General features: G+C 45.6%; 1 protein-coding gene across 1 annotated transcript in view; it reads left to right on the top strand.

Moving 5' to 3' along the window:
• Nucleotides 1-1196: 1196 nt before the first annotated feature.
• LOC311322344 (sarcoplasmic/endoplasmic reticulum calcium ATPase 1-like) overlaps nucleotides 1197-15000 on the top strand; it is a gene marked incomplete at both ends in the record, with an annotated part of 23042 nt that continues 9238 nt past the window's right edge. Inside the window, 5 exons of the mRNA XM_084454411.1 lie at nucleotides 1197-1539; nucleotides 4537-4851; nucleotides 6739-7053; nucleotides 11967-12296; nucleotides 12469-12563. Coding sequence (XP_084310537.1) covers nucleotides 1197-1539; nucleotides 4537-4851; nucleotides 6739-7053; nucleotides 11967-12296; nucleotides 12469-12563 — 1398 coding nt within the window. The remainder of the gene's footprint in view (nucleotides 1540-4536; nucleotides 4852-6738; nucleotides 7054-11966; nucleotides 12297-12468; nucleotides 12564-15000) is intronic.

Below are 15000 nucleotides of genomic sequence, written 5' to 3'. Positions count from 1 at the left end.
TTCTGCCTAAATGCGCTTTCAAAACCACTGTCGCGCCCACATTAGGACTATTTATTTTCAATAAGCCTATAGGCCGCGCGCTCTGTGCCGCTCCTTTCTGAGGTGATCGGAAGACTCGGCGCGTGAAGGGATTTTTTCTTCAGTGAGCGGCATGAGGTTACAACGAAAGATAGGTAGGCTATTGGGGCTATTGACGCTCAAATATTACCATAGTGTTAACCAGTGTTTGAATTGGGTCAAACACTGGTGCTGGCACCTAGGCCTACTCCTCAAAATGCCTAGCCTACTGTCTAAAATACATTTATGTTAGTAATCTCTAAAGTAGTCTAAAGACACGGGGGTGGAGGGGGGGGGTAGATCTTGTTTAGCTGGTTGTTTTAATAGTAGCTCACAAGACAAACAAGTGTGGGCCCCCCTGCTCTAGACCAATGTCAACTAAAGTTATCACTTGGATTGTTGATTTTCAAAGTGTTCGCCCGTTACAGCCAATCAAAATCGGTGGCGAAGCCACCAAATAGGAAATGAGGTCATATCTCAGCCACGTTTTGAAGTATCAAAAACAAATTTGGCCCCCTGATCAGGGACAGTCCCATGACTCTTGTAACCAAGTCTGTCGACAGCTGGAACATTCTAGTGCCACCGATGCTTGGCCCCGTATTGCTGCTCACAGCTATATTTCATCTTCTTCTTCTGTCATGGGAGTCTATGGCAGCCTATAGAACCGTATGGTAAAGGTTCAGCAATTTGGCAAGCTGATCAAAGACAGGCCTATGACTCTTGTCACAAAGTCCCATGTCGACACCTCAAAATGTCTAGCACCACCAATGTGTCAAAGGTGGAGGTGCATTTACAGTATGCTGAACTGTGAGTTCAATGCCCCTTCTGACGTCATAGGACACTGACTACCTACATTAAATGCAATTATTGTAAGTCGCTTTGGATAAATGTGTCTGCTAATTGACTGTAATGTAAATGTTCTCTAATGCTTGGTCCATCATCCCTGCTTGCAGGTATAATTTATCAATCAATTTGTTCACTCATTCCTTTGTTCACACATTCACTCATATATTTCTTCACTTATTCACTCATTTATTAATTTAGTCATCAATCTGTTAAACCACTTTGGCATTGATGACTGCAAGCTGGAAGTTGCCACACACAATCTGTGATGATGTCATCTTAATGCGACTACCTCTATGTTGGGCTCCTGTCTGTATCTCGTAGCTGCAGCTCCTCTGAGACTCGTCAACGGCAACAACGCCTGCTCTGGCAGAGTGGAGGTGTACCAGCAGGGCCAGTGGGGGACGGTGTGTGACGTTGACTGGGATCTCCCGGATGCCCAGGTGGTGTGTAGACAGCTGGGCTGTGGCCAGGCGGTGTCTGCTACCAGCGGTGCCCACTTCGGTCAGGGCAGTGGTTCCATCTGGCTGGACAACGTCAGGTGCTCAGGCTCAGAGTCCTCCCTGACAGAGTGCAGCCACCGGGGCATCGACTCCAACGACTGTGGTCATGCTCAAGACGCTGGGGTCGTCTGTCAGGGTAAGTGTGAACGGGTGAATGTTAATTAAGAATTTGATCGTCAGAAAAAGGTGTGAGGGATGGTTACGAATATGAAAATTAAGATGAATTAAATCAATCATTCATGGCTTTAATATGTATTTTTTGAATTGTCATTAATTTATTCAGTTGCAACATTCAGACATTATTTCATCCACTAATTACCTCCACCCCCAACAACAGCGCAGGGGGAAAAGTAATGTTTTCGGTGGCGTGTGTTTGTACTGTACGTACTAGGGATGGGACATGATCTTGGAAAAATCGAATAGTCATTAAATAATTAAAAATCGATTTTATAATTTGATAATCGTTTGTTCATCTTGTCTTATAAAAAACTAGTTGCCTTGTTTTTCGCGGCGCGAGACTCCGCAAGACGAGAGAGAAAGGCACGCGCGAAAGACAGTTTGAGTACTGTAACCTAGGATAAGAGTAGCCTACTGTAACCTAGGATAAGAGTAGGCTACTGTAACCTAGGATAAGAGTACTGTAACCTAGGATAAGAGTACTGTAACCTAGGATAAGACAGTTTGAGTACTGTAACCTAGGATAAGACAGTTTGAGTACTGTAACCATGGATAAGAGTACTGTAACCTAGGATAAGACAGTTTGAGTACTGTAACCTAGGATAAGACAGTTTGAGTGCTGTAACCTAGGATAAGAAAGACAGTTTGAGTGCTGTAACCTAGGATAAGTAGTAGGCCTCGTTTACGCAGCGGGTGAGGTCAGAGACCAAGACTCGACCGGAACAGACATGCAGCGGCTAACGCAGCCAACGAAAAGTTCTGTGTGGAACAGCAAAACTGTCGAATGCGTACCTGAGTGTACCCGCAACATCATACCCTCGGAGAGGGTCTTTTCCGCGGCAGGACTTATCGTCAATAGACTGCGCACCTGTCTCCATCCTGACCATGTCGATATGCTCATATTTCTAAATAAAAATATGAAGAAATAGGATAGGCCCTATTGGCCGGAAAAGTCGCTCAGACGAGCAATGATGAGATGCGATTTTCTAAGAAAAATCGATTTTTGCCCAGAGATTTTCGAATAGCAGATTTGCCAGAAAGTCCCATCCCTAGTACGTACGTCCATACAGTACCGTACGTACAACTGTTATCAGGATTACACAAAAACTACCAGACTGATTCTCACAAAACTCGATGGAAGGGTGTAGCATGGGCCAATGATTTTGATGAAACTCGGTGGAGGGGTGTACAAGCTGCCCAAACATGGCCGGCCATTCACCTCCATTCATTTTTTGGACTTGCGGAGCAGAAAATTCCCCCCTTTCATTGTCAATAGAGGGAAATAAAACTGTTATGCCCCCGGGAAGGGGGGGGCACCCCTGAACAGAGAACCGGACCAGGGCAGCAGACCCAGAGAAGCAGACGGACACCAGAGTAACTATAATAGCCCGAAGGCGGTTTTAATAAATGATAAACCAAAGGAACAAAAAAGGGGGATAACTAAGGTACTGCGGTGACCACACCGGGAGAAAAAGTAAACACAAAAACACAGACGGACTGCCACTTTAAGGTGGGGGGTATGTATGTGTGCGTGCGTGTGCGTGTGAATGGGATGTGAAATTAAGTGTATGGATGCGTGAGGGCAAATGGCTATGTGGAGGGATGTTGTCTGTGTGCGTGCGTCAGGCTACCGCGGGGACTGGCGAGCCGGAGAGATCCCCGTGGAGGAGCGTCAGGGGGAGAGGTCAGGTCCGAGATCCCCGTGGAGGAGCGTCAGGGGGAGAGGCCTGGTCCGAGGGGCACGAGGCGAGCGAGAAAAGAAGCCGGTGGAGAGGGGTAGTCCGGGAGCTGCGGTGGTGGCGCGGGCGCCGGCGCGGAGGCGGTAGGCAGGGCGAATCGCGGAGCGGGAGGGAGGCGCGGAGTGGAGCCGGGAGAGCCGAGTCAGAGAGGGCGGCGCGGGACGAAGACGGGGTCTTGGAGGGGAAAACGGAGAGAGTGACACGAGGAGTTAACGAGAACAAGGAAAACAACAAAGGGGCGTACAATCAGCTGGGAGCTTAGCAAAGAATTACCAAGATCTCAGTATAACCAAGCACTGAGCGGCGGGGCTGCTGGCTTCTTGTAGCCGCCCGAGATGATTGCGGCAGGTGAGCCTGATTGGTAACAGGCTGCACCTGCCGCGGTCTCGGGCTTGTTCCCGGGAGTGACCCAGCGCTCGTTCGCCCCGGCCCTGGGTGAGGCGGGGCCTGGGCTGGGACCACAACAAAAACGTCCATATCTCGACATGGGAAGGTCACATAGACACGGGGGGTGGAGGGGGGGTAGATCTTGTTTATCTGCTTGTTTTAAAAGTAGCTCACAAGACAAACAAGTGTGGGCACCCCTGCTCTAGACCAATGTCAACTAAAGTTATCACTTGGATTGTTGATTTTCGAAACGTTCGACCGTTACAGCCAATCAAAATCAGTGGCGAAGCCAGCAAATAGGAAATGACATCATATCTCAGCCAAGTGTTGTTGTAGCCTATCAAAAACAAATTTGGCCCACTGTTCAGGGACAGTCCCATGATTCTTGTGACAAAGTCCCATGTCGACAACTCAAACTCTATAGCGCCACCAATGTGTCAAAGGTGGAGGTGCATTTACAGTATGCTGAACTATGAGTTCCTTGCCCCCTCTGACGTCATAGGACACTAACTACTTACATTTAATGCAATTAATGTAAGTTGCTTTGGATAAAAGTGTCTGCTAATTGACTGTAATGTAAATGTTCTGTAATGCTTGGTCCCTCATTCCTGCTTGCAGGTATAATTTATCAATCAACTTGTTCACTCATTCCTTCATTCACACATTCACTCATATTTCTTCACTTATTCACTCATTTATTAATTTAGTCATCAATCTGTTAAACCACTTTGGCATTGATGACTGCAAGCTGGAAGTTGCCACACACAATCTGTGATGATGTCATCTTAATGCGACTACCTCTATGTTGGGCTCCTGTCTGTATCTCGTAGCTGGTGCTCCTCTGAGACTCGTCAACGGCAGCAACGCCTGCTCTGGCAGAGTGGAGGTGTACCAGCAGGGCCAGTGGGGGACGGTGTGTGACGATGACTGGGATCTCCGGGAAGCCCAGGTGGTGTGTAGACAGCTGGGCTGTAGCCAGGCGGTGTCTTCTCCCAGAGGTGCCCTCTTCGGTCAGGGCAGTGGTCCCATCTGGCTGAACGAGGTCAGTTGCTTAGGCTCAGAGTCCTCCCTGACAGAGTGCAGCCACCGGGGCATCGGCTCCAAAGCCTGTGGTCATGATGAAGATGCTGCGGTCATCTGTCAGGGTGAGTGTGAACGGGTGAATGATAAGAATTTGATTGTCAGAAAAAGGTGTGAGGGATGGTTCCGAACATGAAAATTAAGATTCATTCAATCAATCATTCATGGCTTTGATATGTATTTTTAGGTGGGCTAGCTTGTAGAAGCTAGCCCAACTTGTGATATTCTCACTATTTCTTTCTTTATTATAGTTCTCCCCACTTTTTTGAACCTCAACTAGTTCTTCATACTTTGTGCTAGAAACTTCATTCAAACTTTAAAATGTTCATGATGTTTAGCTGTTTCAGGGATCCATTCAGATTTTTTATATTTTTTTTAATAGTTTTTTAGTAATTTAAATTTTAAAACTATTTTTGTCCCATTGAAACTGCTTGAAACAGCTTTTGGAATGTTCAGTAACTTTATGTTTTTAGAGTGGTGGCAGCAGTTGCTTTGAAAATATTCACACATTTTGTAAACTGCTGGCACTCCTACAGTTTTGACAGCTCATACACATAGTATATATCAAAATGTTCACACAACTGTGCTGATTCGTACAATGTAAGTATCTAAGCTGTGTGACTTATAGTTTTCACGGTATGACGATTTGTTCGGCAACCGAGCTCCTCATTGAAACGTATGGCACCACACTCTAACTTTTGAGCTGCTAATTTTGTATTTACCCTTTTTCTAACCTGTCACTATGCCTACAGTTTTAACAGCTCATACACATATTGTATATAGAAATGTTCACACAACTGTGCTGATTCATACAATGTAAGTATCTAAGCTGTGTGACCTACCGTTTTTGAGGTATGACGATTTGTTCGGCAACTGCGCTCCCCATTGAAACATATGGCAAGTGAGTCAGCGGATTCTGTGTGTTCTATGCTTTGGTGCTGTAGAGCTGCTGCTGCGCTGTGGTTGCTATGGTGACAGTTCACATACTCTTGAGCTAGCTGTGACTGCTAAAAAGATGTTGGTGGCTTGTCATCAAAATCTATTCAATATCCTGTTATAGGTGTCATAGTTCTTAAGTTAACTTGCATCAGCACCCTCATTAGTCTACTTGAATTCTAACCCTGTTTGTACTGTAACACTACTTGAATTTTATAATCCTTCTACTTTAGCACCAGTAGTACTTACTGTGGTAGGCTATTTATAGTATAGTTTATAGTAGTTTATTAATATTTCATTATATTTATTATTATTGGTAGTGCTAAATTATATTTGTAGCTATAATAGTAATAGCAATTTAATTTATAGTAGTTATATGTACAGTACTTATAATAGTACTGGCTCATGATGTTTAGCTGTTTCAGGGATCCATTCAGATTTTTGATATTTTTGATAGTTTTTTAGTAATTTAACTTTTAAAACTATTTTTTGTCCCATTGAAACTGCTTGAAACTGCTTTTGGAATGTTCAGTAACTTTATGTTTTTAGAGTGGTGGCAGCAGTTGCTTTGAAAATATTCACACATTTTGTAAACTGCTGGCACTCCTACAGTTTTGACAGCTCACACACATAGTATATATCAAAATGTTCACACAACTGTGCTGATTCGTACAATGTAAGTATCTAAGCTGTGTGACTTATAGTTTTCACGGTATGACGATTTGTTCGGCAACCGAGCTCCTCATTGAAACATATGGCACCACAGTCTAACTTTTGAGAGTTTAACATCTTTTTTGAATGATTTTTCAAGGTGCCCACCCACATCCATTGTATGACCAAAACGGTGGTAGAGCAATTATCAGACTTTCTCAAAAGTGCTAGTTTTGTCAACGTTTTGATCTGAACCATTGTATATGATCATAAGTAACCTTAAAACAGGGCTAAACATGCATTTTCCCTTTACTACTCCTTTAATGCGACTACCTCTATGTTGGACTCCTGTCTGTATCTCGTAGCTGGTGCTCCTCTGAGACTCGTCAACGGCAACAACGCCTGCTCTGGCAGAGTGGAGGTGTACCAGCAGGGCCAGTGGGGGACGGTGTGTGACGATGACTGGGATCTCCCGGATGCCCAGGTGGTGTGTAGACAGCTGGGCTGTGGCCAGGCGGTGTCTTCTCCCAGAGGTGCCCTCTTCGGTCAGGGCAGTGGTCCCATCTGGCTGGACAACGTCAGGTGCTCAGGCTCAGAGTCCTCCCTGACAGAGTGCAGCTACCAGGGCATCGGCTCCAACGACTGTGGTCATGCTCAAGACGCTGGGGTCGTCTGTGAGGGTGAGTGTGAACGGGTGAATGTTAATTATAAACTACCAGTGAAGATAGTGTGTGTGTAGCTGTCCTGTCTGGCAGTAACCAACTGGCTGACCTCTTCTGTCAGAAAGATGATGCAATCTCCAGACTTCTTTAACTTGTTTATTATCCAAAACATATCATCCATGAATATGTGAGTGTGTGGTTTCCTATGAATAGGTAATAAACAATACAAATGCATTCAAACAACATCATTACATAAATACATTAAACATAATGGCTGCAACACACCAGCTCCTAATTGTTCATTGGCTAGAGACATCAACAATTCCAATCCAAACAAAGCCATTATATAGCAATACCATTACACACTGCAGTAGCAATAGAAATGACCAGTTTTTTTTCTTCCATTTTCCACAATAACATGCAATAAAGACAATATAAAGTCCATTCAAAGTCCAATAAGAAAGTCATAATCCATAATTCACACAGGGCTGTAGTATACTTCATTATGAATGTCATTATAATCAAGGTGCTGGAAAGGAGGGACCGGCCGATAGTTGAACCTCAGATCGAAGAGGAACAATGCGGATTTCGTCCTGGTCGTGGAACCACCGACCAGCTCTTCACTCTTGCGAGGATCTTGGAGGGGGCTTGGGAGTTTGCCCAACCTGTCTACATGTGTTTTGTGGACTTGGAGAAGGCTTACGACCGGGTCCCTCGAGAGGATTTGTGGAGGGTTATGCGGGAGTATAGGGTGAGGGGGTCCCTACTTAGGGCCATCCAATCCCTGTACACCCAGAGCGACAGCTGTGTCCGTGTCCTCGGCAGTAAGTCGTCTTCCTTTCCGGTAGGGGTTGGCCTCATCCAGGGCTGCGCTTTGTCACCAATCCTGTTTGTGATTTTCATGGACAGGATATCGAGGCGTAGCCGTGGGGAGTTGGGTTTGCAGTTCGGTGAGCTGGGGATCGCGTCGCTGCTATTTGCAGATGATGTGGTCTTGATGGCATCATCTGCCTGCGACCTCCAGCACTCTCTGGATAGGTTCACAACTGAGTGTGAAGCGGCTGGGATGAGAATCAGCACTTCTAAATCTGAGGCCATGGTTCTCAGCAGGAAACCGGTGGCCTGTCCGCTCCGAGTAGGAAATTAGTCCTTACCCCAAGTGAAGGAGTTCAAGTATCTGGGGGTCTTGTTCACGAGTGAGGGAACCATGGAGAGGGAGTTTGGCCGGAGAATCGGAGCAGCTGATGCGGTTCTGCAGTCGCTTTACCGCACTGTTGTGACGAAAAGAGAGCTGAGCCAAAAGGCAAAGCTCTCGATCTGCCGGTCTATCTTCGTCCCCACCCTCACCTATGCTCATGAAGGATGGGTCATGACCGAAAGAACGAGATAATGGATACAAGCGGCCAAAATGAGTTTTCTCCGGAGGGTGGCTGGGGTCTCCCTGAGAGATCGGGTGAGAAGTTCAGTCATCCGGGAGCGACTCGGAGTAGAGCCGCTGCTCCTTTGCGTCGAAAGGAGCCAGTTGAGGTGGTTCAGGCATCTAGTGAGAATGCCTCCTGGGCGCCTCCCTAGGGAGGTGTTCCAGGCGTGTCCAGCTGGGAGGAGGCCGCGGGTTAGACCCAGGACTAGGTGGCGGGACTACATCTCCGCACTGGCCTGTGAGCGGCTAAAGATTCCCCAGGCAGAGCTGGTTGATGCTGCTAAGGAAAGGGATGTCTGGGGCCCCCTGCTGGAACTGCTGCCTCCGCGACCCGACCCCGGATAAATGGATGAAGATGGATGGATGGATGGATTATAATCCATGAGAAAAATCATTTGTAATCCATCAAAAATGTCCTTTATAATCCATCATGAACATTGATCTTCTGGGGTCAGAAGTTCAAGCACTAAACCCACCACTGGGACTCAGTCTTTACCACTGGTCCAAACAACAAAGTTACTGTGCCGCTTGTAGAAGACACTGTTTGGTGATAGGCCTGACCAAAACATTAGTCTTGGTCTTGACGCTCGCAGAACGTACAAATCCACGCTTGTCCGCAAACGTGTCCTGAATTCATCCCAGCAGCCAAGAACTGCGGGGAGCAAAGTGAATGGACCAGCAAAGGACTGTTGTCTGGCATGAGCGAGCGGAATGCGACAACGGGACTGAGAAGGGCTACATTTCAACCAGACATTCCAGTGAAACCAGGTAGTCAAAATAACTTACCTGATATAAAATGGACATTTTTGATGATGTCCTCAGTCCAGTCCGTACCATGGATGTATTGGTCCGTATGCTTAATAATGGCGATTTTGTCTTCCTCTGCTACTGTTTCAAGAATGCGCGCGCATACTTGTGCTGAGTAGGCTGTAAAAGGGTCTATAATTAACAAATATGACCCACGCTCGTTACATAACTTCTATAACATCCAGTGACAAAATATATCATGGTACCTTGGTATGTCCACACCAAGGATTGAACTCACAATCTTCACGGTGATAGGCAGTGCACTAACCACTCGGCCACCGCTGACCTGGGAAATCTGTGGAGTCTTTTTGTTTTGATGTTCTGGGACCACTGCCTCTTGTGGTAGCAACATAGAACTGCAGGTTAACAACGACAACAGGGAAGGAGCGACAAATAGGATTCCCTCTTCTTGGTGTGTCGGCTTACAGGCAACACACAAAAACACTACTGCTGGTTTGATTATAAAAGCATAGGAGGTGTGTGTGTGTGTGTGTGTGTGTGTGTGTGTGTGTGTGTGTGTGTGTGTGTGTGTGTGTGTGTGTGTGTGTGTGTGTGTGTGTGTGAATCCAGACTAACACTACTAGGTTTCTGACATGAAGAGGTTAGGGTGTGTTTCTGGAGAGGGCCTGACTGTCTCCTGTCTTTCTCCAGAGCCTGATGATGTGAGGTTGGTGGGAGGAGGCAGCCGCTGTGCTGGTAGAGTGGAGATGAACCACCAGGGAAAGTGGAGAGGTCTGGTCAGTGGATACTGGAACATGGATGTCTGGGCCATGCGTGATGCAGCTGTAGTGTGTAGACAGCTGGGCTGTGGCTCTGCTGTTTCAACAAGAGGGGCTCCTGGTGAAGTCCGTCCTGTATGGGAGTTTATACCTCGCTGTGCTGGGTCTGAGTCTGCACTGAGGAAGTGTGTAGGAGTGTCTGGAGAGAGTAATGCTGCTGTTGTCCTGGAGGTGGTCTGCTCAGGTAAAACACACATCAGGTCATTATATTCAGCTGATGGTCTTGACAGTCACATTCCTAGTCTGCACCTGGATAAACCTATTAATGATGCCTTATAACCATATACTAGAACATAGAACGATTAGTATAGTAGAATATAGAACTGTATGGAGCAGAATAGTATAATTCTACTGAAGAACAGTTTTGTGTTACTGAAGGCTATATTTCTATCTCTGTCTGGGTGGTGGTCTGCTCAGTTAATAAACACATCATGTCATTATATTAACTATTCAGTTACACTGTTACAGTATTATTGCACTAAAGATTTCTGGCTCATTGGATACAAGCTAATGTTATCTGTTATTGTATAAAATAGCAACATTTTGACAGAGCTGAGTATATTCTTTGAGATTGTTGGATATCTTCACATTTCTTATTTTTTGTTTGGAATAATTATTATGTTCATATTGACCATCTGTCTCTGTTCCTTCAGAGTCTGCAAGGCTTGTGAATGGAGCTGGTCTGTGCTCTGGCAGAGTGGAGGTGAGGTCTGATCAGTCGTGGGTCTCAGTATGTGAAGCTGACTTTGACTGGCAGGATGCAGAGGTGGTCTGTCGGGAGCTTGGCTGTGGGGCTCCTTCAGCCCTCCAGGGGGCGCTCTATGGAGAAGGTGAGGGTGACACCTCAGGCTCCGCTAGAAACACCTGCTCACCTGGCAATGCTGTTGGACTCACCTGCTCAGGTACTGTAAGAATCAGTTTGTCTCTCAACCTCTGTTTCTCATGTGGAGTGACATCGTGAGAGAGTATGGCTGTGTTTTGTTAGGATACATAGAGTCAGAGGGCCTCACTGTCTCCTGTCTTTCTCCAGGGCCTGATGATGTGAGGTTGGTGGGAGGAGGCAGCCGCTGTGCTGGTAGAGTGGAGGTGAACCACCAGGGAGAGTGGAGACGTCTGGCCTCAGGGATATCTCTCTGGAGCATGGATGATGCAGCTGTAGTGTGTAGACAGCTGGGCTGTGGCTCTGCTCTCTCAACAAGAAGGGCTATTGCTGGTGAAGTCCGTCCTGTATGGTGGTTTATGTCTAGCTGTGCTGGGTCTGAGTCTGCACTGAGGGAGTGTGGAGTGCATGGACACCGTACTAATACTGCTGTCCTGGAGGTGATCTGCTCAGGTAAAACACACATCATGTCGTTATATTCAGCTGATGATCTTGACAGTCACATTCCTAGTCTGCACCTGTCACAGTAGCTGTGAGTGCTCTACAATAGAATACTCAGTTACACTGTTACACTATTAAAAGCTTCTGTACATAATGTATTTCTTGTATAATAGATGTATAATTTCTTGTATTATAGATGCCTGTTTTATGGATACACGCCGATGATCTGTTGAGGGGATTCACTTTGTATAAAATGGCTATATGTTGATATTAGTATATTCTTTGACATTATTGGACAGCTACACACTTGTAATTTTGCTGATAGAGCTTATATGAACAGCTTGTTGCATGGTGGTTTAAATCTAAATGTGCTGGTCTGAGGGAGTGTACACCAGGGTTTAAAGAGACTAATACTAACAGTGTCCTGGCAGTGATCTGCTCAGATATGTATAATAAATATCACGTGACGCTACTGTATACTGCTGTCTCAGTCACTAAAGTAGCCCATGCTGCCCTGTGAGGGAGGGAGGAGAACACAGCAGATCTCACCATCACACCTGAATCAGAGAGGTTGGTTTCTCTCCCCTCTTCTCTGTCTTTGCAGATCTCCTATTGCAGCCTATTATCTCCCTGTCTTCCTCCATGCGAGGGGTCTCCGAGGGCCAGCAGCAGGGGCTGCAGGTGTTCAAGGACCACAGCTTTGACATCAGCTGCTCCATCCAGCCACAGTACCCAGGAGGCTCCTTCCACCTCACCTTCACCGGCTCCAACACAACCCTGAGACACACCCACCCAGCTGTCAATCACTCTGCCAACTTCCTCTTTCCTGCTGCAGACCACGCCCACCAAGGAAACTACAGCTGTGTTTATGAGGTCTACGTTTTCTCTGATAACTTCACCTCTGAGAGTGAGCTCCTCTCTGTCACTGTTGCAGGTAACTGAGGACGGACTTTTAAAACACAATCTGTACCTTTTTCACTTAATCAAGTGGTTGGGTTGCCATGACACATTTTTCTATCCCACTTCGGGTTGACTGACTTCTCAGTTGACAGCTTAATCTGATCTGATGATTCTCAGTTTCCTCATCTGCTGTGTTTCTGTTCCAGACTCTCCTCTGACAGAGTTAGTCATCAGAGTGGTGATGCTGGTGGTGGTGCTGATCTTGGTGATATCCACCACTGCCCTCTATCTGTTCTTTAAGGTACAAGTTATTACCCATTACTTTGTTGTGTTTGTGGTCTGTGATCTGCTCATGTAGGCCTGTGATAATGAACTTGCTGCTCATTTCTCCAAGTCTCTCCCCCTGTTCCTGACTGTTGGTGTTGTGTCTCTCCAGACCACCAGGGGGTGGAGGCCAGCAGAGAGGGAGAGCATGGAGATGGAGGCCCTGCATTCCAGTGCTGAGGCGGGGCCAGGAGAGGAAGGAGCAGCCCAGAGGATGGAGCAGGAAGAAACTGCTGTTTAGAGGCTGATCTGAGGTCAGTCATGGGGTGACATATTCTCTTATACAGCTACAGAGCTGCTAATTATGGGCCATGTTAACTTTGATTGGGAAAAACCTCTGACAGCTCTAAGGATATGTGTATTAATCTACATTTCGATTAATAACTAAACCAACACGTCCTAATGCAAAAATGAACTCAAAGTCTTCTCTGATCGACATCATACTTCCCAGCATGCCTCAGAGGAACAGTCCAGCAGCGTCCAGTGGAGGCTGGATCAGCTGGATCTGGTCCTGGATCAGCTGGATCTGGTCCTGGATCAGCTGGATCTGGTCCTGGATCAGCTGGATACGGGCCTTGGGACAAATTCCACCCAGCGTCCAAGATACTCAGTGGTCCATCTTTATAAATAGCTTTTTATATTCAAGCATTTGTTAATCCAAGCTTTTTTATATTTCAACTATTACCACAGTCAGTTTTGTAGTTGTTTTGACAATGTTAGTGTTATATTTAGTAAATAACGAGACATGTATATTTAGTTTGCTGAGGATTTTCTGCGAGGGCTCAGAACCCAACAAGTTGACAGTTTTACATTATAGAGATCATTTCTACTATTGTTCCTATGTTTTGACACATTTATACATATTTGACTTTTATCATTTTATTCTTACTATTACATTGTGGTTTTTGTGAATATCATCTATTATAGTCATTTGTTTAGAAAGGAGATGCACTTCTCTGGTGAGTAGTAGTACACTGATCTACATGTACGTTAAATACAATTATTGTAAGTTGCACTGGATAAAAGTATCTGCTACTATAAATGAATGTAGTGTAAATGTGATGTAATTATAGAAATACTTGCCTTCTGCTGATGTAGTACCAATAAAGTGAGTCAGTCTGGCCTGTGTACTGTCATTATTTTTTATTTCACAGTCTTCAGTTTATTTATCAACAGTGATGCCACTGAAGACACCAGCAACAACAACAGCAACAACAACAACAACAACCCATAGAAATAGAGATGGATGGTACTGTAGGAGGGGCAGGCTCAGGGAAATAGAGATGGATGGTACTGTGGGAGGGGCTGGCTCAGGGAAATAGATGCGCTGTGGGAGGAGCCGGATGAAGAAAGTAAAAACAGCGCTCGGAGTAGAAGCCCTTTTACAGCACTGAGTTGAAGATGTGTGTGGCCCAGTCCCAATGTGACAGGCCCAGTCCCAATGTCCACCCTTATGGACTCACAGACTTTGAGGCGCGTTCCCGCTAGTAGGGAAGTGTGTGAGGACTTAGGACTGTCCCACTGTCACATCCTCAAGTACATGAGGACTTAGGACTGTCCCACTGTCACATCCTCAAGTACATGAGGACTTAGGACTGTCCCACTGTCAAATCCATACATGAGGGCTCTCTGGCAGACATTTTGAGCCCTTCATGCCCTCTTACCATAAGTCTGCGTTTCTGCAGACTTTGCCTGAGGGAATTACCCACAGTTCATATGGTTGTGATGTGAAACACGGGGTCACCTGAAGAACACAGATCAACCAACCCTCGTTCAAAATATCTGTTTAGTATAAGTTTGGTTCTTTGGCATAGGCTGGTTTATTCTGAATATACATATATAATATAGATTGCATTTAACTATAAAGCAGTAATGAGACTTTTAATTACTAGTATTAAAGACTAGTAGTGTGAACTGTATAAGACAGTACTGTAGCATTTAGTGCTACCAGGATAACTTTACTGTAGCTATTAATTGGTCTATTGAGTCCATTGTTATTGCATTAGTGCAAGTGGAATGCATGTTGTAACTTATGTATCTGTGAAAGATAATTGTTGACATAAAAGAGAAAGAACAAATGAAAGGAACGATGAATACAGAAAGGATTCATTTCCAGTTTTATTTATTAAAGACGACTGACAGCCTGTGAAAATGAATATCTATCTAACGTCTCCCGTTTTATTCTTGCTTCAATATAAAACAGATAAAACAGACCACATACATGTTACAGGGCCCCACGCCCCCCCCCTGACCTGGGACCTGTAACATCAGCTAATTGCTCTGCAGCAGCAGAGATGTCCTTGGGCGTTTGCAGAGAGACGTGCTTCTGAAGAGTTCCAGCCACAGGGAAGCCACAGTCCACAGGAACATTCAGGTACCGAGCTACTCAACCACAGCACAACCACAGACGCTGA

This window comes from Borostomias antarcticus (assembly GCF_949987555.1).
Source record: "Borostomias antarcticus genome assembly, chromosome: 20".
Taxonomy (NCBI): Eukaryota; Metazoa; Chordata; class Actinopteri; order Stomiiformes; family Stomiidae; genus Borostomias; species Borostomias antarcticus.
The sequence above is the reverse complement of the archived record's forward strand: the minus strand, read 5'-3'. Positions and strand labels throughout refer to the sequence as shown.